This window comes from Girardinichthys multiradiatus, chromosome 21 (genome assembly GCF_021462225.1).
Source record: "Girardinichthys multiradiatus isolate DD_20200921_A chromosome 21, DD_fGirMul_XY1, whole genome shotgun sequence".
Lineage (NCBI taxonomy): Eukaryota > Metazoa > Chordata > Actinopteri > Cyprinodontiformes > Goodeidae > Girardinichthys > Girardinichthys multiradiatus.
Window position 1 is genome coordinate 28,986,130 of NC_061813.1, and position 25,982 is coordinate 29,012,111.

The window sequence follows — 25,982 nt, forward strand, 5'->3', positions numbered from 1 at the left end:
CATCTCCCTTGGCGATGCAGCGAGGTGTATGGCACAGAGTAATTTTCCGAGACAATTCTTCAAGGTCTGACTGCGGGGAGAAACAGGACCATACCTGTGTAGTGTTTGACAAGTTTCTGCAACGTGTCAAACTGGGCTCGTGTAGTGATATAGTATCCCCCATTATCCAGCTTGCGGATCTTGTAGTGCTTCACATTGTCTCCTTTGGCTTCATCCCAGTCCCGTATGGAGAGAGAATAAGCACCTAAAGTGAGACAAAGAAAAGTTAAAGAAAACCTTAGAAAGTTTGAAACTGGGCTGAGATGCTAGTTTTCTGGGAATCTTTTAACAAGCAGGAAATAAATTGGAGGATAATACCTAAAGATACCTGAAAGGCAAATTTTTGTCCTTTATTGCTTTCTAACCTTGCCAACTTACTCTAAGTTGGTGTTTATTCTGTTTCTGCATGGGAGTACAATGCTTTTCCACACAGGTTCCCTGCCTTTACACCTTCTTAATGAATACAGCTACAACATAGCTACAGGTTTCAGATTACTATCGGCATCCCTGTTTTTAGGCCAAATGTGTTAAATGTTACACTTTGTCTTTTCTAAAATACATCAGTATATTTGTCCTCTTCCAGATTTCTTTTGATTTTGTTTTTTGTAACAATTAAATTTTTTTAGATCATCAAAAAAAACCTCAAATGATGATTACATTAAATACAAGAAAAAAGCTATCCAAGCCAACCAGGACCTATGTGAAATAGTAATTCCCTCTAAACCTAATAACTGGTTTACCACTCTCCAGTCTTTCAAATCGCTGTGGAGCAATTTTGACCGATTCTTCTTTTCAGAAGTCTTTGTTTGTTTGTTTGTTTGAATGTAACTGTGATGTTATTTTTTTTTTTTTAAAGTTGTGTTGATTTAATGCCACATTTAACAGGAAGCACACCATCCAAACAGTTTTATTTTTGTCCCATCAGTACACAAATAAGCAGAATCTGAAATCAGACTGTATAAAAAATAGACTACAAGTGGAGAACACTCAAAACAACTGCTGACATGCCCAGATGTGGCTGTTCAAGCATTCCCATACTAGCTCGTGCCTAGTGTTGAATACTTATTTATGAAGTTTTTCTGAGAGCAGACAGCAAGATGCTAAAAGAAGTCTCCAAATACCTTAAAATGTCATCAAGAGACCTACAGCAGACTTTTGCTTCTGTTCAAATTAAAGTGCACACCAGTAAAATCAGAACTAGACTGTACGAGTTTTACTTTCATGGGAGGTGTAAGAAGGAAAACCTTGATCTCTAGGAAAAACCTCAAGGCCAGATTAAAGAGAATGTAGACAAAGACCAGGACTAGAAACTACACCAAAACTGGCCAAGGATTAAGAAGTAGAAAGTCCTAGGTCCAGTCAAAGCCCAGAGCTTTATCATGTGGGTGACTTGAAGTGGGTTTTATATTCAAGAAATACCTCAAACATCTCACAGCTGAAAGCGAGGAGTGCAGCAAACATTCCTGCGACCAATGCCAGAGACTGGTAAATAGCTACAAGAAGCGTCTCACTGAAGTTCCTTCACTTAAAGGGGTAAAAGCAGCTAGCAGTTATTGAACTGTCCTAAATTGCTCTCCCTGCCTGAATGGTAGTCATTTAATGTTGACCTTTAGTTGTTTCACTTTCCCGCACCAGGAAAGTCCCTCGAATATTCCCAGGATTGAGCAGCAACCTCTCAGCATCTTTGCGTCCCATTTTCCCAAAGTACCACCTGTAAAAAGGGAGGACAATAGAAAAGAAGAGTAAAACCAAGCTGATTCTGGCTAACTAAGACAGAAAAGAGTGTGACGTCATTAATGTAGAACATCAACAATCATGCTACAGCCATTATTCTCTAACACAGGTTCTGTAGAGAGAGAGTAGGAGAAGCAGCAACCCAGCCTTACTCTTCAGCCTGAATGGAGTCGGCAGGGGCCACATAATTGCTGGGGATGTAGCCTTTCATCCCGGTGTTGATGGAGCGAGCCTCCCACCAGTCTCCTTCGCTGCAGGAGAACAATGACACGGGAGAGAGTACATAGACAGCTTGTTCATTCAACTGTCAGCACAGGACTGAGGCTTGTACATATATATGGCAGATTGATTGAGAGCAGCAATGAAACACTGTTAATGGTAGTTACTAATTTTATGTCTGACTCTAATGAAAGAGAGGACATTAAATCCTATCACTTCTGATAAATCTACAAATGTGACAAAAACATGTTTCTGAAAGGATGCTTCAGACTGAATCTAAAGAAAAACTCGGTAGAATGAGATGAATCTGGTTTTCATTGAAACTGTGCAACAGCAAGCTATTTTTGCAATCAGAAGTTTACACACATTATCATATGTTATCCCATCCTGGAAAAAGAATGATTCAAATGCTTCGCCAAAATCTCAAAATTACTATTACTTCATTGTCCTTGATGAGTGTATGTGGACTTCTGGCCGGCACTGCAAGTCATTTATGAAAGCTGAAAAGAGCCAGATCTCCCATGAAAACAGTCATTTAGCGAGAAACTGAGGAGAGTCTTACGTATTGTTGATGATCTGAAAGCGATCCCCCTTTTTAAATGTAAGATCATCTGACGTTCTGGCTTCATAGTCATACAAGGCAACAAAGAAGGTGACACCGCCTGAAAATATGAAAACAAAACCTACATTTAAAGAACATTGTGTGGTCGCACAAACACCCATAACAAAATGTTTGGCTAATGGCTAATGTGTCATTATTAGGCATTTTGTGTAACTTCACTGTGTACATATTTGCTCTAAATTCACAGTTGAAACCACATATTTACATACACTGTATAAATAGACATGTAAATTACCTTTTTTCTACTCACTGTCTCACATTGAATCAGATTAAACTTATTCTGTCTATTGTCAGTTAGGATTAACAAACTGTATTTTTGTTAAAGGCCAGAATAATGAGAGGGAGCTTTCTTAAAATTCAGAAGAGTACATACAGGTCCTTCTCAAAATATTAGCATATTGTGATAAAGTTCATTATTTTCCATAATGTCATGATGAAAATTTAACATTCATATATTTTAGATTCATTGCACACTAACTGAAATATTTCAGGTCTTTTATTGTCTTAATACGGATGATTTTGGCATACAGCTCATGAAAACCCAAAATTCCTATCTCACAAAATTAGCATATTTCATCCGACCAATAAAAGAAAAGTGTTTTTAATACAAAAAACGTCAACCTTCAAATAATCATGTACAGTTATGCACTCAATACTTGGTCGGGAATCCTTTTGTAGAAATGACTGCTTCAATGCGGCGTGGCATGGAGGCAATCAGCCTATGGCACTGCTGAGGTCTTATGGAGGCCCAGGATGCTTCGATAGCGGCCTTTAGCTCATCCAGAGTGTTGGGTCTTGAGTCTCTCAACGTTCTCTTCACAATATCCCACAGATTCTCTATGGGGTTCAGGTCAGGAGAGTTGGCAGGCCAATTGAGCACAGTGATACCATGGTCAGTAAACCATTTACCAATGGTTTTGGCACTGTGAGCAGGTGCCAGGTCGTGCTGAAAAATGAAATCTTCATCTCCATAAAGCTTTTCAGCAGATGGAAGCATGAAGTGCTCCAAAATCTCCTGATAGCTAGCTGCATTGACCCTGCCCTTGATAAAACACAGTGGACCAACACCAGCAGCTGACACGGCACCCCAGACCATCACTGACTGTGGGTACTTGACACTGGACTTCTGGCATTTTGGCATTTCCTTCTCCCCAGTCTTCCTCCAGACTCTGGCACCTTGATTTCCGAATGACATGCAGAATTTGCTTTCATCCGAAAAAAGTACTTTGGACCACTGAGCAACAGTCCAGTGCTGCTTCTCTGTAGCCCAGGTCAGGCGCTTTTGCCGCTGTTTTTGGTTCAAAAGTGGCTTGACCTGGGGAATGCGGCACCTGTAGCCCATTTCCTGCACACGCCTGTGCACGGTGGCTCTGGATGTTTCTACTCCAGACTCAGTCCACTGCTTCCGCAGGTCCCCCAAGGTCTGGAATCGGCCCTTCTCCACAATCTTCCTCAGGGTCCGGTCACCTCTTCTCATTGTGCAGCGTTTTCTGCCACACCTTTTCCTTCCCACAGACTTCCCACTGAGGTGCCTTGATACAGCACTCTGGGAACAGCCTATTCGTTCAGAAATGTCTTTCTGTGTCTTACCCTCTTGCTTGAGGGTGTCAATAGTGGCCTTCTGGACAGCAGTCAGGTCGGCAGTCTTACCCATGATTGGGGTTTTGAGTGATGAACCAGGCTGGGAGTTTTAAAGGCCTCAGGAATCTTTTGCAGGTGTTTAGAGTTAACTTGTTGATTCAGATGATTAGGTTCATAGCTCAGTTTAGAGACCCTTTTAATGATATGCTAATTTTGTGAGATAGGAATTTTGGGTTTTCATGAGCTGTATGCCACAATCATCCGTATTAAGACAATAAAAGACCTGAAATATTTCAGTTAGTGTGCAATGAATCTAAAATATATGAATGTTAAATTTTCATCATTACATTATGGAAAATAATGAACTTTATCACAATATGCTAATATTTTGAGAAGGACCTGTACACTAAGTATACTAAGCCTTTAAACAATTTGGGAAAGCCCAGATAATAAGGTTCATTCACATATGGAATTAATGAGGCACACTTGTGTATATATTTTAAAGTAACACCTCAAACACAGTCCTTCCTTTTGTGACATCATGGAAAAATAAATATCTGAAAGATAATTGTCGTTTAAGTCTGGTTAATCTCTGTGTTATGATCCTTAGGTGTTTGAGTTTCTTTTATGTCTCGGTTTTCTTTATTTCCCTGATGTTACATTCTCTTAGTATTGTCATTTTAGTTCCTTCCTTTGTATTCCTATTTCTTTGTTTATTCTTGTGTTCTTTGTACATTTACATTTTCTCTGTAAGATTTTCCAAGGGTTTTATTTCTCTCCATTCTTCTTCTGTGTTAATTAGTCTCCTCCCCTCAGCTCCTCTGCCTCAGCTGTTCCACATTCTCACCTGCTTGCCATACCTTTTTAAACACTTCCCTCTGTATAAAAGCTCTGTGGTTGTCTTTACTCACTGCTGGATTCTTCCTTTGCACTTTTTTATTAAAGAACAATGTTTGCCATTCAGTCTGCACTTTAAACCTTCACAAACTGATGCGACTATGACCCTGGATATTTCTAGATGATGTCACAGTCATCTGTTAAACAATTATACACAAGAACTAAATTAACATCTGCATAATTAAAAATATGGTTTAATGCAATTATTGTGTACTGTTTAGCCAGTAGAACCACATTATGTAACTGGTGTACAACAGTAGCGTCATCGAAAGGGGTTTGTTTAATTTTTACAGCAGCATTTGTTAGGCACTGACTATGTAGTGACACTTTTATTTCCAAAAAGACAATGATTATTGTAACCCAAGTTACAATAAGTTATTGGAATATGAGCTCAAATGAATCATTAAAAGCCAATGTTCCTGATTATATGCTATAAATCAGCTATTTCTTTGCATCCTGTGACAGCATCTTGTAAATCAACATGACTACTGTGCAGCAGCCTTCCCATGCGGAGGCCTTTCATAACAACAATGCTGTCAACAATAATCCTATTATCACCTGCAGAAAACAAACACCACCGCAGTGACACGTCTAAGAGCAGATAATCTGACACCAGGGAGGATTACAACCAAAATCCAATCTAAACAGGAGGGTTTGATCATCAGTTATTTTCTCCGTGGATCAGAACTGACAGGAAGACTTGTGTAAAAATGTATGAACTTAAAATAACAATGACACAGAGCCAGGAGGCTTCGCTATGAAACAGGATTAGTGGCTCTTTCACACCTCATTTAGTATTCTTTAAAAAAACAGTGCCTAAAAACATCATAAATACCACGACTAACAGCTACCCATCTGTCCTAAGACATAGTTCTTCATATTTCTCTGGGTATGCTGACCTTCTACCCCAGACCAAAGACATCCATGTTGGTCAAATGGTCTCTCAAAACTGCCCCTAGAAATGAGTTTGGGTATGCATCAATTTTTCTTTCTGTGTGTCTTTGTGTTGCCCCAACCTTTCCAGGGTTTACCCCACCTCCATACCAAAGACTGCAGAGAAAGGCATCAGCCCCCAGCAACCGGATGTGGATAAGTGGGGACAGACAATGGATGGATATATAAGGATATAAGAGAAAATGAGACAAAACGTGCTGTTGAAAAACTGGATGTTGACACGTAAATGGCAAGTTAATTATACAGCACTATTCATTCACAAAGCAATCCACAACGCTTTAAAGAAATTCAAAGAAAATACCATAAATAAAAGCTTTTAAGTTAGAGATGGGCAATATGGATAAAATAAATATCACAGTATTTTTCCTGTATTAAAGACTTTATGATAATTATTATGAAATAGTTTTAAAATAAAAATGCAGTTTATTTACTATCTATTTCAATACAAAATTAAAGAACAAATTAAAATAGGTATTAAAACAATAATAGAAAGCTTACCATGGTCAATTTATTGACATTTTCTGTTTCTTGATAAATAATTGAAATGTTGTTTTTTTTGCCCAGCACTACACAGGTTTTGCATAAAGAAAGAACTTAATATGTCAAAGAACTGTTCAAAGAAACGAATGACGAAATGTATTTTTATTGTTAATTTAAATTCAAATCTAATCTTCAGTCTTATGCTTCAGTGACTAGGCAGTGAAAAAACAAACAGTTCATTAGTTGGATTATTTGATCGACAGCTGCAGTAAACAGAAATGTTTACAGCCTGATGTAAAGGAGCCAACACATCTCAAGTTTTCTGGAAGTTTGTTCCAGAGCTGAAGGGGAAAAAAACTAAATCCTCGTGTTTAGTCCTCTTGCCTCCACTTGATTAGTCCTGGAAACACATCAGGTCTCTGATGACATGAGGAGTCTACATGGTCTAGTTTAGGGAGACTTTAAAGATGAAAGTTTTTTTCCCGAAGAAAATGTCTAGGTCTGGTTAAAATCTCTCAAAACCTTGTGAAAGAATATGTTACACTCCACATTTTGTATCACAATCTCAAGGAGATGTTTAGCACAAAAACAACACTGTGCTTCACAAAAATGACACCACCTCCACTGTGAAACATGGTGGTGGCAGTATTATGCATCACGGAAAGTTTCTTAAGATGAACCTTGGGTTTTAATAGTTTTAAATACCAGTCAGTTTTGAGCCAAAATTTTCAGGAATCAAAGTTTTCATCATCACAGTTACTCCATGCATACGTTCAAATCCACAAAAGAATGACTTATTAAGAAGAACATTCTTTTTGAAATACTTCTGTCCACAAATAACTGACAAGAAATCTGTCAGGTCACGTAAGAGGGCTGTAGAGAAGACATGTCCTCACAATCAGACTGATTTGGAGTACCTTTGCAAAGTGTAGCAGGTAAATATTGGCAAGTCCAGATGCAGGATGTTGAGAGACTTATTTTTCAAGCTGAAATGAAAAGACGTTCAACTGAATTTTATTTCAATGGTTTGTACAGTTATGCAGGCAGGGTATTGCAGCACCTGATTGTTTTGCTTGTTTTTTTATTAAAATGTGCAGGATACACATTAAAGGAAAAAAAAGTTTTACCATGATTTATTTTATGTCACAAAACCCTGGCAATTTAACATAACAATTTACAGTTTTTAGATCCACTGTATTAACTTACTACATGAGTCAACATTTGATTTTTTCTCTTTGACTAACCAACAATTCAGCTTGTTGGATTGGCTGTAAAAAAGCATTGAACAACTCAACAAAATTTGTTTTGTTAAATGTTTAAAGTGGGCTTTGACAGCTGATTTTAAGTCAATAAAACGTGACTACAAATATGAACAAAAAAACATGTTTTAAATGTGAACTGTGTTGCTATCAGCAATGTTATTACTCACTAGAGACGGCACCAGAGAAGGAGTTGGACATGGGACCAGTGAACGAGGTCGACGCTCCTCCGAAGGGAGTTATGGCAGAGGAGGAGCCTCCGAATGGCGTGAGGGCGTGGTTGAAATTCAGAGCTGCAGAGCTGGAGGACAATGCAGGCGGCTGATTCTGCTGCGTAGGATCAGGCCCATAGTGACCGGCATGAGGCACAGAAGTGGAGGCGTTGGGGTCGGACCGTGAGGAATTTTCAGTCTGATATTTCATGGTGGGGCCTTTGTCTTCTTTGCTTTTTACACAACCCATCGTCTCAGTCTGCACAGACAAAACCAGAACAGATCAATTTAGCAGAAACAAAATCTGTAAAACAGGACAGCATATCGTGTCAGGCTATAAGAGGAGGAGTCTGGATTAGGAATTGCGACATAAGGTTAGCAGGAGGAGCTGGAACAAATGTTATGAAATCAAAACGTAATGACCCAATATTTCCATAATCATTTTGTTGCTGCTTCAACCACTCAGACTTTAAGCCCTGTTATAACAGGGACATATAATAAACACTAAATCTGCTTTGCATCACTATTTTAAACATAACTATAATCAATTAATCTATGTATGACATACTGAGGCATAAACTATAGCGATAACACGTAGGAGGGCCTCTAAGTCTTGTGACTTGGCAGAGGATGAACACCATTTGTATTTTCCCACATTTTGTCACATTGCAACATAAAACTTCAATGCAAATTAATTTAAAAACCCTCCAATAATGTTCAGTTTCTTAACAAGAAGGTTTACCATATCTTATTATTTTTACCTTTGGAAAAATAGAGAATTTAATTGCTGGTGAAACAAAAATGATCCTGAAACAAGTTAGGAAACTGTACCCTCCAATAGCTAGTTTAATCCCCTTTGGTTGAAATTATTCCAATGAGCTTCTTCTTCTGATGTCTCTGACATCAGTCTGAAGATGGTTTGCCCGATCTTAGCTTTCAGCTGTTAAGATGTTTCAGGGGTTTATTGCATGTACACTTTGTTTCAAGTCAACCCACAGCATCTCAATGAGAGGGAAATCTGGGCTTTGACTCTGTCAACGACTTTCCATGTCCAAATTCTTAGCCAGACTTGGAAGATTTACTGATATGTTTTGGGTCATCTGTCTCATATACTCATCAAACCATGATGAGTATATGTCATTATCCACAATGTAAAAATATGGTACGGAGATTAACTTTCCCAGGATTGACCTGCCTTCTAAAATTATTAGGGATGCACGATATTTCGGCATGAACATCGGAATCGGCCATCATATGTATGTCGAGTCATCATTTATTTTAACATATTCCCATTAATCTTGCCAGCATTGATGAAACAATCACTTTTGCTCTCCAGCAAAAAATCATTAAAGCAGATGTCTGTACATCAGTTTGAACAACGAGCTTAAGAACACCAGCAGATCTCCTTCTGAATGGATTAACAAAAACAAAATGAAAGTTCTGGAGTGGCCTAGTTAAAATCTGGACTTAAAGCTGCAGTAGGTAGCCTTTGTTAAAGAGTATCTGTTACATATTTGTTAAAATTGTCAGTATGTGCTGACAGTAGAATATGGGGAGATGATCAAGCTCCTCTGCCTCTTCCCAGTGGTCCTACTGCCATTTGCAGAAATTCACCGCTCCCGGTCAGAACCAACTAACCAGAGCCAGGAGAAATATCTTAGCAGTGTCAATCACACTCGGTTGATTTGTTATTATATGTAGGCTGGGACAAGTGACTCCTCCCCCTACGCAATCAATGACCAACAGTTTTCTATCGTTGCATTTTACTACGTCTCTGCATGGTTGGAACCACAACTAACCAGCTACTAAAAGCCTGGTTTCCGTTACTAATGGAAAAGCCTAAAAAGCGAGTAGAGCTGAGCCAAAGAACACTGAGTAGGGACTAGCCATTTGTGTGCCTCCCACTGCGTGTTTTGTAAGCACATCCCACCTTTAGGAAACCACACTGTTAGTTTGAGGGACAATATGTCCAGTTCTGTTTGGGAACACCATAGGATCTCCAAATGAGCTGGAGAGTGTTGAAAGTGTGGTTAACTCTCATTTTACTCATGCTTCTTTTTCTGCCATCACAATGCTTCCATCACCCTCCATTAGCTTTACCCTCTAAGCTAATTTTGGTAGTATTCTTATTAAAAAATGCTACCAAATTAGAGCCTGATTATTAGAGTCTGAATGCATGGCAAATATTACAGTGCAACCAGTCTATTTTGATATTTTGCCCACCTGTTTCCTCTTTAAATGAACTCTAACCAATTACATTTAAGAGAAATTACATTTTTAAACTTCCAGCTCTGTGCTTCACAGTCTGTATGCGGTTATTTCCTTGGAATGCTGTATATGGTTTAATGTAAATATGTCTTCTGTTCTATTGTCCAAACAATTACATTTTAGACTCATCACCAAACTTTATTTCAGAGGCATTGGTTTTGTTTTTTGTCTGCAGCCCTAGGCAAACTTTAGTCTTGATGTCTTTCTTAAGGAGCAAATATTTCCTCATGCACATCTGTAATCAAAGTCAAACATGTGCTCTCACTTACTAAATGTACAAACTTTCAAATCAAAAGTCGCATAGAGCATGCTGCAGGTTCTGTGGTGACATTTCAGGGTTTTTGGAGACTTCTCTTAGTGTCTTGCGGTCTGGGTGAACTTGCTTGGATGGCCAGACGTTGGATGTTGGCAGCAGTTTTGAATGTTCCCCACTTGTAAAATATTTTCAGAAACAGTGAAAAGGCTGAATTTGAATTCTTTTGTGACCTCTTTAAATTCATTACCAGACTCATAAACTGCTATAACCTTCTTTAGGAATGCTTAAGACACGTCTTTGAATCTTTCCACAGTTTTCAATCTCAATTTAACAGTCAGGAGCTCACCAAACTATATGTCCGAGATTTGAATGGGGCAAACTAGTGTTACATCTGTATGTGGTTTTAGCCATTTTAAGACACTTTAAGTGGGATCATTTATTTATTACATTTTATCAAAAACTATAAAAGGTATTTCTCCAGTTTTTATTTTTTATTTATATTACTTACTTGTTTTTCAGTATTATTAAAATTGATTTAAAATGTGTCCAAATATCTTAGAAAAGCTGTTGTATGGTGATCTAAACCTTTGCAGAGAGGAATATTCTATTAGGTTTTCATATTACAGGTCATACAAAGTGACTCCCTTGGGACTGAGCTCTATTGCACATATCAAGATCCACCCTCTTTGTTCTTCCTAAGGTCAAAATGTTTGGCAGCAAAAAATACACACCCAAATATAGATTCTCTGCAGTGGTAACAAGATTCAACTGCAGAGATGTAACAACAAAATACTTTATTATATCATTTTTATATAAATCTTGTATATATATTTATATAAATGTCTTCTTACATTCCACATTTAAATGTTTTTGACAAAAAATACACAATACTGTGGTGTACTGGTGGTTCTCAGTGTCCAGTGCTGGGTGATTTGGTGTGTGCCGGCTGCTTGCTGGGGCCTGGACCTCTGTGCTCTGTTGGGCCTCTGCTTGGGGAGTGATATGTCCCGGGGTCTCCTGCCTCTGGGTCCATGGCTGGATCTGCTGTGGCGGGCGTAAACTGCTACCGGAAGGGCGTGTTGGCTCGTCGCTGCAGCTCCCTGGGGCTTCTGCACTGTGGCTGCTGGGTGGTTCCCTTGGGACTCTCCCCTGCTCTTCTCTGGGGGGTTGATGGTTGTCCCGGTGACAGTTATCCTGGGGTTCCTGTGCTCTGGGGGGCCTTTGGATGTCTATGGCTCAGATCTCCTCCATATCTGTCCAAGCTCCGGGGGGCAGGTCTGTGGCTCCTCACACTCTCTATTGCATATTTTTACGGAGAAACCTTGTATACACAACGTTCTCACACTCAGACCCACAGGTGTTTAGATTCAGGTGTTAACAGATACACCGATGTTCTATAGTGAGCTGCATTTTCCACTAAATACATCTTGCATTCATAAGTACTGTGCACCTTTTGGCAAAAAAGCTGGTAATATGAATGTTTCTGCAGGTGTAGAAGCAAGCAGGGTGTTATCTTGTATTCTTTTCATCCTTCTTTCTTTCCTCCAATTTTTTCTGCTTCTCTCCCCTTTTTCTTTTAGCCCAACCTCTCTTTCGTGCTTCATATTTTTCTCCTTTTCATTTCTGTCTCCGTGTCCATAACAATTGAAATAATCCTAAAGCAATTTCTAATAAAGTTTCTTTTATAAATATCAAGCAGAGCTTGAATGCTCCACTTGTGAAAGTAAAACTGTTGGGCTTTTTCTTGGCACAACAGTTCTGAGTGCTACTCGGCCAGACAGGACAGGGTTACAAAACAAATTAAAATACACAATGTTAATCTGACCAGTTTACTCTGAGACACCTTCAGTGGCAAATGCTGGTCTTTCAAGGAGGGGAAGCTCAATTTCAAGATCGCTGATTGGCTCATTTTGCTGTCAATCAAAAAGGGATTCAGCCTCAGACAGATCGTCCAATCATCATGCAGAAGCTGAGCGTCCGGGCCATCCGAGGCCAGCCCACTGGCCCATAGACCCCCAGAGACGCTGAGCGTCCGATTGGCGGGACAAAGCCCAGCATTTTTGCTTTGCTATTGAACTCACTGTTTAAAGCACTGTGAAGCTGCCGGAATGAATGAAAAGAAAGCCGGGTCGTTACCAGTGATAAGAAGCTGATTCTGAACAAGAGTTGAGCGCGTTGTAGCGCATATTGTCAATGACATGTGCACACAACAGTATATATTTGATCACTTAATTTTTGACATTTTAGGGTAAGCTGAGCTTCCCTTGCAGTCTTAGAGCAATTGCCACTGCACACCTTGCAGTAATTAATTGCATTCAGAAGTCCCTAAATTAGTAAAGAGTAAATATGTATTTGTGTAACTTAGTCTTAGTATACAGTTGCGTGAAGGCCACTGGTTTGTAATTGGAGAACAAACTGAATCATGACGACAAAGGGACACAGCAGACAGACCAGGGAGAAAGTTCTGGAGATATTTAATATAAGATTAGGTCAATCAGTCATTTTCTATATTGCTTCTTCCATAGTGGGTCACGGGGAAGCTGCTGCCTATTTCCAGCAGTCTATGGGCAGGTGGCGGGGTACACAGGTCGCCAGTCCATTGCAGGACAACACAGACACACACAGGGCAAACAACCATGCACACACTCATTCACACCTAAGGGCAATTTAGAGAAACCAATCAACCTAACAGTCATGTTTTCAGACTGTGGGAGGAAGCCAGAGTACCCGGAGAGAATCCACGCATGCATGAGGCGAACACGCACACTCCATGCAGAAAGACCCCCTTTCCTGGAGTTGAACCCAGGACCTTCTTGCTGCAAGGCAAAAGTGGTACAGTAATCTCAAACCAAGAAGAAAACTGTTGTTTAAACAAAGCCCTGGAAAGTAATATCTGCATTTTGCCACAAACCATGTTGAGGATACAGCAAATATGTTCAAGAAGGCCTTCTGCTCCAATGAGACTGAACTTCTTGGCCATCTAACAGTGGATATCACAGATATCACAAAACATACCATATCCTTGGTGGAACATGGTTGTGGCAGCATCATTCTTTAGGGATGCTCTTTAGCAGGGATAGGGAAGCTGGTCAGAATTGATAGGCAGATGGATAGAGCTAAATAAAGAAGAATCCTGGAGGTTAACCTATTATAGGCCACAAAGGATGCAACACTGAGATTCACCTTCGAAACACAGCCAAAGCTACAGGTAAAAACGTATTAATGTCAAGGCATGGCCTAGTCAAAGTTCTGACCATCATCTAATTGAGAATCTATGCCAAAACCTGAAAATGGATGATGACAGATGCTTTCCATCCAATCTGCCAGAGCTTGAGGTGTTTTGTAAAGAGGAATGGGAAACATGGCAGGCTCTAGATGCTTGAAGCTGGAAGAAACATTTCCTACAAGTCTCACTCAATCGACACTGACGACTGTAATTATGATGATAATTGTAATATTTTTTTCCATAATCAAGTAGTCCCTCTTAGGGATTTAATTGCATAATATAATGGTTTATCCTTCCATGATTATATCCAGATAACTATTTTAAGTTCTTCATAACTAATATATGTTATTTTGAATCTACAAAAAAACAAATATGTCATTTCTTCAGAACTCAGCACCATGATTTTGACAAGTGATTCTAAAAAGTAAAAGTCATATTGCGGAGTATCCTTCTTAAATCAAACACTACTGTTACAGATTGCCAGCGAATGTCAGGACAGAAATCCAGAAAGATGAATTTATAACCAGCCCCACGATACCCTCATGTTATCAAGTAAATTACACTTGTTTTATTAAGTTACCAATAGAAGTACAAGCAGCAGAAGAATGTGTTCATAAGAATAAACCAAACAAAAAGTGCTATTGACTAGCATCATGGTACACTTGTGAAGCAGAAATGACAAAGACATCAGGGTGCTTTATTAGTGAGTCAACATCATGTATTATTAGTTAAATAGATTCTCCTGGTTCTCACATTCTGCAGCAGTGGCCTTGATGTTGGAAGGGTATATTATGTCTTATCCTAGAGGGAGGTGCATAATCAAGAGTCCACTGAGTTCTTCAAATCATCTGCCAAGTAAGTCTTTTAAGTAAGTCTTTTAAGAAACCAGTTTTAGAAGTAATCAGGCACTAGAAAGATTTCTAATTAACAGATTTCTGATTCAGATTTCTTACAAAGGGCTTTAAGTTAGTATGGCAATAAATGTAATGTCTGACCTTAGATGTAGAGCCAACATGGTGAGAATGTTGGCACAGAGAAAGAGACTTTCTGTTTCTGAGCCAGACGCTTCTTCGGCATCAGGATGAAAGATCTTTCATGGAAAGCAGAGACAGGCTTCATCCTGTCATCTACAGTGGTGGGGTTGTAAAAACACACAAATACTTAGATTTACTTAATTTCATGTCTACAATAAGCAAAAAAGTTTCGGAAATGTAAAGCTGGCGAGGTTGAAAATGGACATATGATCCATTTCTTATTTCACTTGTATTATAACAGGTCAAATCAATCGTTTGTGGCTATACTAAACAGCAGTGGTGGTAGTAAAAACTGATTGATAATGTGTATTATTCCAGTCCTTTTTAGGTTGCTTCCTCTTATCCGTCTGCTTAAACCACATTTGCAAAAACAGCAGTAATGGGGAAGACTAAAAAGGTGAAGGATATAGAAAATACCCCTGTTGATAAAACCATTAAAAACAGAAACATGTAACTCTTAACTTACAGACAGAGACTGTTAATAAGAGAATGCACAGACTATTAGAAGAGAGATGCAAAGTAACCAAAAAAATTATTAATTGCATTAAAAAGTATAAATAGAGGTTGTTTGTGTAACTGAAATCAGATATTTACTGCCACTGTATAAGATACATAACCTTTTTTAAACTGTCTAACGTTATGTCAGACAAAACTTTTTCTGTTTTGGACAATAGGAACACCAAACTTTTTTTTATCTGCTTAGAGCAGCAATAATGACTACGAGAATTCATTTCAAATACTTTCTTCAAATTTTACATCCACTAACATTACAACACCCTAAACAATTTCTCTGAGCTGGAAGGCAACTTCCAAGCAAGTAAGAAGCCATTACTCCAAAAGCAACATAAAAGAAGACAGATTACAGTTTGCAAATGCACTCAGGGACAAAGACCTTTCTATTTGAAAACAAGCTCTTTGGTTTGATTAAAACTAAAAATAAATCATTTTCGCCATAAACATCTGTACATTTGGGGGGAAAAGGAGAAAGCCAGCAAGCCATCTCAGAAGACCATCTCAGCTATCAAGTATGGGGGTGGGAGTATCGTGCTGTGTGTGTTTTGCTCCAGGGTGGATTTTTGCAGTTCACAATACAGATAGCATCATGAGAAAAGAACATTATGTGGACACACTGAAGCAATATTCCAGGGCATCGGTTGGGAACTTAAAGCTTGCACACAAATAGGTCTTCCAAATATACAATGAGCCTAAGTAAATTAGTTACCAATTGGTTTAAGGACAACGAAGTCAATGTTTTGGAGTCACCATCACAAAGTTCTAATCTCAGTCCCAATGACACCTGCAAGTCCAGCTGAAAAGGTGTGTGCGAGCAAGGCCGCCTCCAAACCTGACTCAGTTACAACAGAAAGGCGGGTTCTTAAATAGAACCTGTCAGACAACATGAAGTAGACAAAAAATAAAAAATGTATCATGACGCCAACTTGAAAAAAATTCAAGAACAGATAATAAACAAAGTCACGGACATTTATCAGTCTGGAAAGGGTTACAGTTCTACTGCTTTGGGACTTCAGTGAACCACAGTAAGAGTCATTATCCACAATGTAAAAATATGGTACGGAGATTAACCTTCCCAGGATTGACCTGCCTTCTAAAATTATTAGGGATGCACGATATTTCGGCATGAACATCGGAATCGGCCATCATATGTATGTCGAGTCATCATTTATTTTAACATATTCCCATTAATCTTGCCAGCATTGATGAAACAATCACTTTTGCTCTCCGGCAAAAAATCATTAAAGCAGATGTCTGTACATCAGTTTGAACAACGAGCTTAAGAACACCAGCAGATCTCCTTCTGAATGGATTAACAAAAACAAAATGAAAGTTCTGGAGTGGCCTAGTTAAAATCTGGACTTAAAGCTGCAGTAGGTAGCCTTTGTTAAAGAGTATCTGTTACATATTTGTTAAAATTGTCAGTATGTGCTGACAGTAGAATATGGGGAGATGATCAAGCTCCTCTGCCTCTTCCCAGTGGTCCTACTGCCATTTGCAGAAATTCACCGCTCTCGGTCAGAACCAACTAACCAGAGCCAGGAGAAATATCTTAGCAGTGTCAATCACACTCGGTTGATTTGTTATTATATATGTAGGCTGGGACAAGTGACTCCTCCCCCTATGCAATCAATGACCAACAGTTTTCTGTCGTTGCATTTTACTACGACTCTGCATGGTTGGAACCACAACTAACCAGCTACTAAAAGCCTGGTTTCCGTTACTAATGGAAAAGCCTAAAAAGCGAGTAGAGCTGAGCCAAAGAACACTGAGTAGGGACTAGCCATTTGTGTGCCTCCCACTGCGTGTTTTGTAAGCACATCCCACCTTTAGGAAACCACACTGTTAGTTTGAGGGACAATATGTCCAGTTCTGTTTGGGAACACCATAGGATCTCCAAATGAGCTGGAGAGTGTTGAAAGTGTGGTTAACTCTCATTTTACTCATGCTTCTTTTTCTGCCATCACAATGCTTCCATCACCCTCCATTAGCTTTACCCTCTAAGCTAATTTTGGTAGTATTCTTATTAAAAAATGCTACCAAATTAGAGCCTGATTATTAGAGTCTGAATGCATGGCAAATATTACAGTGCAACCAGTCTATTTTGATATTTTGCCCACCTGTTTCCTCTTTAAATGAACTCTAACCAATTACATTTAAGATAAATTACATTTTTAAATTAAATCTGAACTGAAAGTGCATTACAGAGCAGCGACTTAACAAATAATACTTTCCTTGATAGACAGAAGAATGTACACTACCATAACACAATGCCATCCCTAGTGATAAGCTCAGCACAGCAAACTCAAATAAACACTCCTCCTATTGTTTGTGTAGGCACAAATAAAATGGTTTTTGACCTTTCAATGTGTAGAGCAGGAAGAGAAAGCAAAGCAGGACAGCAGGCTGGCTGAGTGAAAGGAGGACAGCCAGGCACACACACTGCCAGCTCTACCAGCTGGAACTACTAGGAGGATTACAAGGGTGAAGGATTTACTCAAAGAGGATAATAACAGAAAACAAAGTAAGAGTGGCCACCAGGGTTCATGTTGGTATATTGTCATTTTGGCCAGTGGAAGGAGGTCTCAAGCTCACCCCGGCTGTAAGGTCACACAGAAGCCTGACTTTACCCAGAGCTAAAGGCAGTCAACTTCCTAATAGTCAGATAAATCAGACAGCTGTTATGTAACGACACTGTGGGGGTTGTCAACATATTCAAGAATTGCGGAGTGTAGTGTCACAGCCGGAAAGTGTAAAGTAGAAGAATGCATCATGGGACATTCAAAACATATTACTTAATAGAAATATTGAAGATTTCAAACAAACAAATAAGTAAATAGGAAAATACTAAACTAATACTATTGCTACTACCACTGCCACAACTGATACTATTATATTTTATTATTATTATTAGTAATAGCTATAGTAGTAGTGGTGGCAAGAGTAGTAAAAGTATTAGTAGTAGTAGTATTTACAGTATAATAATAATAATAGTAATAATGATAAAAATTATAATAATGTTAACAGAGTATGGACATATTTATAAAAATGTAGATAAGCAAATAACTGGATAAATAAATAATAATGATAATCATCATCATCAACAGAAATAAAATATAGAATAATGAATTAAATAAATGAATAAATAAATGTCTCTATTGAAAATGAGAATTAATTTCTCAATGAAATTTAGACTATTTAAATAAATAAAATAAAAACAATCATTACTATTAATTAAGATCAGAATAATAGATAAATGAATAAATATTATTGTTACTACAATTACCAACACTACAACTACTATAACAATACTATTAGTAATTTTAATAATAATCATTATCATCAATCAATATCATCATCAATAAATAATAACTAAGTGATAAATAAATAAATAAATAAATAACAACTCATACTATTGCCAGAGTTATTAGTATTTTTTGCGACTGTATGTCTAAAGTAATGTAATTCTGTCATTGTCATCTTGTCTTTGTAATGGTAATCAATGAAATGTAAAGTAATGCAACTCAGTCATTAAACAAAGAGATGCAGTCTAGAATCATATCTCAGTCTTGCTCACAAAGTTTATGCAACCAGATCTTGCTGTCGTAGATCTAAAAAATAAAAAAAGTGTTTTCAGTTGAAAATGAGATAATTTCTGAACAGTTCAGCCACTGGTTAGTTAGCAAGTCCAACTTGCTGCTAATTATAGCATCTTATTGTAATTACGGACAACATCCTGCTGCATCCAGGATGATAGAATGACCTACAATTGCAGACTGCATGCAAACACAAGAAGACAACCAAGTCTCCCCAGTTGGAGCCAAAATAATGACAGAGGAAGGAAAACAGTTCAAACAAAAAAGTTTTAATGACAAGCATGCACGTGTATAAACTGAGGATCCTTGTGCTCCCTCTGCTTTACATAGTTTGCAAATCAAAAATAAGTGAGTTTGACATTTAAATCAGCCTGAATCAAAGTAAAACTATCAGGCACAGACTTTTTAAAACCTTCTCCTACTGGCAAAGATCTCCTACTCTGCAGCCAAAGGCTGTATAAATATAAACACAGATAGGATAATACACTCAGTCAATGCTGCTTGTATTCTCTCATTTATATCTAATCTACAAAAACAGTAAAACTATATTTGCAAAATAAACAGCAATACCTTTCCATCTATTGCTAATTTTCCTCCTCCTCCTCATTCGTCTGTCCAGTTAGAACTATAGCAGATTGGGCAATAATTTTGTTTAATACCTATTCCAGCAACGTCGGACTGCCTGAAGGAATTACAGGGGTTTAGTCTGTTGCTCAAGGACCCTTAGAAAAGCAGAGACTTGCTGAAATCTGCCTCTACAAGAAAGCATTCACATTCTTTCAAAGCTGGTTCATTGTTGAGTAATAATTGTTTTCATTGTAATGTTTTCCAGGAAACGTAGAATAAACAAAAAACTCAATCTATTTGCGAACATCCTGATTCAGCTCCAGATGTTTGTAAAGGCTAAATCTTTCCATAATTATCCAACATTCACAGAGGATGTTGCATGTCCAAAAGGTTCTGACCCTTAACCTTTTGTCTTTGGTGCTTTCAATGATGTCAGAGGAATGCTCTCTCTGGGAGTTTGATTTACTAATACTGGCCCTCATAAGTCACACTCTGGTCAATGTGCAGCAACAGCATTGGAGAGATTTCATAGAGACTCTGGGTTGTGCACACTTAACCAAAAACATCCCACCGTGAAGATTCACAGCCAGCTGCCGCAAAAAAAAAAACACTCAATGTCTCGCTGGGCTTTAAAGGTGGGAAATCATTCTTTGCATATCGAAGACCATCCTGTGGTTTTCTTCCTCTATTCCAACCACACCATGAGCAGTCAAGCCAGGATTTACAAAATGCTGATAAGACAGGAAACAGTTCTGCTTTTTTCTGGCAAAAAGTCTAAGATCACATCTCAGGTAGTTACAAAGTTTGCAGAAAGACCAAGGTGGAAGACCGTTACCTACACTTACATCTCTGAATCCAAAAAAGGACATCAACGGGGCTAGCAATTATATAAATGTAAAATAATGTAGCATGCCACTTTATTGGGTACATCCTGCTAGTTTTTGGTTGGACACCAGTACGCCTTCAGAGGTTTCTTAATTCTTCATGGCACAGATTAAACAGGGTGTTGGAAACATTCGTCAGAGATTTTGCCCCATACTGACACAATAGGGTCATCCAGAACCTGTGCCAAGAACAAAGCCTCCACACCAACACACTACCACCCCCAGAACCGCTTTTAGAAGGCAGGGTGGAGCCATAATTTCATTTTATGTCACATTTTGACCGTACCACCTGAATGTCACAGCTAGAATCCAAACCCACTGTGACAGGTGACATTTTTCCAAGCTGTTATTGTCCTATTCTGGTGAGCCAGTGTATTGACTGTGGCCTCAATTTTCCTCTTCATAGCTCATGGGAGTGGCACCCCCTTTATCTTACGGCACATGTAAAAAAATCATAGAGAGCAAAGGAAAAAAACAATATTAGTAGTGAGGGTTGAGCAGCAGGTATGAGTATGTGAGCTGCACCTGTGAGAAACTTAGCAAATCCTCTCCAACCATGTCACACAGCTTATTCTGCTATTGTTTGGTGTTGTGGATTGGATTTTATATTTAAAGTAAGAAAAAACAAGACATATTGGCAATTTAATCAATTTTTAACTTAACAAAGAGGAGCCTCTATAGGGTGTAGGAGAATCATATACAATCATAACAGCTAGGCACCTCCTCCCCTTGCTGGTCTTTAATTTGGTCACACACTGTTGTGGGATGGCAACTCATTGATCCACCAGCATTGGTTCCAATTCAGCCAATATGGCCGTGTTGGTCACTGTGGCACAAACAGTACTCCCAAGCTGATCCTGTTGGGCAGGATGTTCAAAGTCGGTGTCAAGGGCCAGTTTTCTGCATGTTTTAGATGTTTGTTTGCTTTAACACACCTTTAACACAACTGACTGCAGTTCAGCAAAAGCCTGGTAATCAGCCCTCAATGGCAATCAGGTGTGCTGAAGCAGGGAAACATCTAAAACATGAAGGACACAGGCCCTTGAGGACCAACTTTGATCAACCCTGCTGTAGGGGTGTGATGGGGGTTGGGTCAGGAATTCAAGCAGACCATTTCCTCCCCTCCACTCCCAATTTCTGGATGTAGTCTCTGATAAACCCCACTTTTTGAGGGACAGCATTGAAAACTTAAAGCAAAAAGTTAGAGATATTGGATTGCCATTTGGTTGCATTTTAGTATCTCTCTGCATTTAGACTGTATCGAATTTTGACATGTCTTGTTTTTATCAGTGAGGGAGATGCATCCCCACACCATGGCACTACATGGTCATATTTTTCAAGGATGCATTTAAAGGAAATGAATATACTTTTCATCAACGTTAAGATTTGTTGCCAAGAAACATTATTACAACAAAGAAATTGTAGACCAAACACTAATTTCCTTACTTTTTGAGCAAATTTATGTAGCTGATACAGTAATAAAAAAAGAAAAATCTTTTAATAGATCATGTTCTGGACTGTTATTGTTAGCTAACAATTATATCATCTGTAGGTGAAAACTGACTCTTACTGAATGCTTTTAGAGAGACTGAAAATACAAGTAGTAGTAAACAGATGCGGTAGGGATGCATGCATACTGTAAATTATTAATGACCTGAAATCAAATACTAAAATATAACCAGTCTTTCATACAGACTCCTCTCCTCTATGGTTTAGATCACAAGACATTTGGCTGGATGACAGCCCAGCAGCCAAGCTTAAGGGAAGCATGATGCTTGAATTCCTCCATCCATCAGCCAGCGGTCTGACTGAAAGCAAGCCCATCTGTGACTGCAGACAGGAAGGTGGTGTGTGGAGCCTTGCTGAAGTTCAGATCTGCAGCAGATGCTGGCTGCCACGAGCACCACATTAATTTTAATGGCTAACACACCACAGACAAAAAAAACCTTCAGAGCCATGAGAAAACCATCACTAACTGGTTTATTTTGAGACTTAGGCTAATTAGGGAGTTCTGGTTTAAGATTACCCTGGTGTTCAAATCAGATTAGACAGATTCAGGAACTATCAATCCTTCTTCTTGTAACCTGGGATCATCAACAATACCACAGAACATAGTATATAAAAGACAAAACCTCAACAAAGACCCTGATGTAAAGCTCACTTTAGTCGCTAGCCTGTCAAGGACAGACAAACATATTTTCCAGAATAACAAATCTCATGGGAATACCTAAATGCGTAAATGGGCTATATTTGGAATCTCCAGTCATTTGATAAATGGACGACACAACTGACATAATAGACTCTTTGCTGGCAACACATATTGAAGAATACAACTGCATTTTAAAGGTAACATGTTTGGGAGCAATATGAGTTCTTCTACATCAGCTTAAGTCAAACTAGAGGGCTTAATCCACATACCCTCAACTGTATCTGGCTGCTAATATAAAGGTGTGGTCCTAATTTCTCACATGCCACAGCAAAGTCTGGTCTTACCCATAATTATAAAAATAATATATCCGTGTATTTTAACATAAAAACATACTGTTTCTCTTGTTATGAACCTTATTTCAATCAAATGTCTTTATGCAAAAGTTTAAAAGTTGCAACAGTTTTATTTCTAAAAGAGGGTAAATTAGCATGAGAAGAGCGGATGATGTACACATATTCATAACAATGAAACATTTTGTCATTTTCTCATACAACAGTCACAAAGTAATGCATAGTTGTGAAGCAGAGAGAAAATGATACATAGATATTCAAAATTTTCTCACAAATACAAATCTGAAAAATTAATTTCCCCCTCAATTAAATCCAGCTCCTTGAACCACCACCTTAATGTGGTGGAGGTTTAAGCGCCCCAGACCCCAGAGGCTATGTTGTCTGGGGCTGAATGATGCTGGTAGGGTCTCCCATTGCAAAAAGGCTCTGGGCGACGGGCCGGACAAAAAGAAATTCAGAACCCTTCATGACGAAGGAAAAAACGGCCAGTACGGCGGAGTCGGGGCCCCACCCTGGAGCCAGGCATTGGGTCGGGACTTATTGGCGAGCGTCTGGTGGCTGGGTTACTCCTCGTGGGACCTGGAGCCATTGAGTCCGAGTGGGCAATGTTCACTACCTCTATTGTTGACGCAGCCTCCCGTAGCTGTGGGCTGTTGTTCACGTGTGAGGGTAGAATGGAGCGAGAGATCGACAGACAGATTGGTGCAGCTGCCCCAGTAATGCGGACATTGTGCTGGTCTGTAGTGGTGAAGAGAGAGCTGAGCTGAAAGGCAAAGCTCTCAATTTACCAGTCGGTCTACGTTCCTACCCTCACCTATGGTCATGAATTTTAGGTTATGACCGAAATAATAAGATTCTGAATATAAGCTGCAGAAATGTGCTTCCCCCGCAGGGTGGTCGGGCACTTCCTTAGAGATAGGGTGAGGAGATTGGCCATCCAGGAGGGGCTGGGAGTAGAGCCGCTGCTCCTCCACATTGTGAAGAGTCAGGCATTTGTTTCGAATGCCTCCTTGATGTCTCTCTCGAGGGGTGTTTCAGGCACGTCCCACTGGGGGAAGGCCCAGGACATGCTGGATACACTATGCATATCGTCTGGCATTGGAACACCTTGGGCTCCCCCCAGAAGAGCTGGAGGTGGTGTCTGGGGAGAGGGAAGTCCGGGCGTCTCTGCTGAGACTGATGCCCCCACCACCGTTCTCGGGTAAGTGGAAAATGATAAGTACAATGAGTAAGAGTAAAATCCCGTATGCAGTACATTTGTAACTCATTGCCGTCTGCCAGCCTGACCAGAAATCAGAAAAGGGCAACTCAAGCAATGCTTCTTTATTAGTATAAAATAAAAGTCTCAAATGTAGATAAACCAGGGTGTCAACCTCAAAGTACACGTCATATGCCATGGTCTCATGTCTTCCTGCAGATCTAATTATACCTAATATGTGAACCACTATTATGATGACCTACAAATGAACTGATATTAAGAGGGATGCAACATTACAAAAATTTGTACACTACTGGTCAAAAGATTTACAACGCCTTTTTCCTTTAATGGTTTATTTTATGTTTATGACTGTTTACATTGTACATAGATTCTCACTGAAGGCATCAAAACTGTGAATGAACACATATGGAATTATGTAGCAAACGGAAATTTGTAAAAGAACCTTAATTATGTTTTATATTTTAGATTCCTTAAAGTAGCTGTCCTTTGTGGTGATGACTGAAATATTAACCTTTGGCCATCTTTCAATTAACCTCTGGGAAGTTCTTTTTACAAAAAATAATAATAATAATTTCAGGTGACCACCTAATAACGCTAATCGAGAGAATGCTAAAGATTCAAAGCAGTAATCAAAGCAGAGGGTGGGTGTTTTAAAGAATCTAAAAAATAAAAACGTTCAGAGTGATTTCACACTTTTTGTTTACTACATAATTCCATGTGTGTTAAATAGTCATGTATAGAGTAAATAGTCATAATAATAAAGAGACCCATTAAATGAGAAGGTATATCTAAAACTTTTGACCAGTAGTGTTTGCATTATATATTTTTTTCTTCCCTGTCGACACTGTGAAAAAACATCCACACTGCTGACATTGATTCTCTGCTTCAGTAAAAACCCAACAATCCTGCGCTCGATCACAGTCAAATGCACATACAAATGCCACATGGCCCACATCCTTCCCATCCCGAAAAACATATACAAATGGAAACAAGATGTAAATATACAATGGTTATTAATATCGGCACAGTTTAACTATCAGGAATATATCGGTAACATATCGATAGCGAGATGTTAAAAAATGACTAGCAGGGGCTGTTACCAATGTTAATGTCGATATATTTTGCATCCCTAGATATAAACATTACTTATTTACTTGCTAAACTATACAAACACAGATATAGAGATAAAGCTCTGTGCACTGACGAAGTGTCACTGACCTCTGCATGCCAACTATCTGGACCCGGTCAACATGTGTACATGGGCTTAGAATAGGTTTCTTACCCTATGGGTTGAATTCACACAACCCCTGAAGGTCTAAACTGGTTCTCAGATGAATATTAAGAACATTTGTTTAACTTGTGCAACATATCTAGGGCCCATATGGGTCCCCCATTTTATTCAAAGTTAAACTTTGGCATAGGCAATAGACATTGGGTCATTTTGCAACCTGTGGACAAACTATGGGGTTGATTTTTAGGCCAAATTCCTACTCAGATGAGCCCCATAAGTAACTGTATTCTGGGGAGGGGCTGACATGACAGGGGAGTTGGTCTTCTTTTCTGACTATGTCAGCTAATAATTGATTTGACCACTTGGGGGCCCTCATACACTATGTGAGCATTTTTTGATCTACCACTGGTGAGGTCCTAGCTAAAGAAACTGTCCCAATGGCAAGGTGACAAACATCACTTCATATTTGTGATAGCATACAAAATGCACTTCATGTCTTCAGGTTTAAGCCCATTTTAGACACACCAACATACACTATACTGCTAAAGGTATTGGGTCCCATCACCAAATCAATGTACTCAGGTGATCCAATCACCTCCATGGATGCAAGTGTAAAACATTTGGTGTGGATGAACTTGGCTGGCCTGTACAGTCCTGACCTTAACCTTCTTAAACACCTTTGGGATAAATTA

The 25,982-nt window shown here is 39.0% G+C and overlaps 1 protein-coding gene across 2 annotated transcripts in view; it reads right to left on the reverse strand.

Moving 5' to 3' along the window:
* LOC124857676 (tyrosine-protein kinase yes-like) overlaps window positions 1-25,982 on the reverse strand; it is a 36,154-nt gene that overhangs the window by 8,724 nt on the left and 1,448 nt on the right. The window contains exons 2-7 of one of the 2 annotated variants that reach the window (XM_047349047.1): window positions 14,743-14,874; window positions 7,956-8,256; window positions 2,555-2,654; window positions 1,926-2,024; window positions 1,647-1,750; window positions 95-244 (exon numbers count right to left, since the gene is read on the reverse strand). In XM_047349047.1, the coding sequence (XP_047205003.1) occupies window positions 95-244; window positions 1,647-1,750; window positions 1,926-2,024; window positions 2,555-2,654; window positions 7,956-8,247 (745 nt within the window). In that variant the 5' untranslated portion in view covers window positions 8,248-8,256; window positions 14,743-14,874. The remainder of the gene's footprint in view (window positions 1-94; window positions 245-1,646; window positions 1,751-1,925; window positions 2,025-2,554; window positions 2,655-7,955; window positions 8,257-14,742; window positions 14,875-25,982) is intronic. The other variant, XM_047349048.1, reaches the window with a different exon arrangement.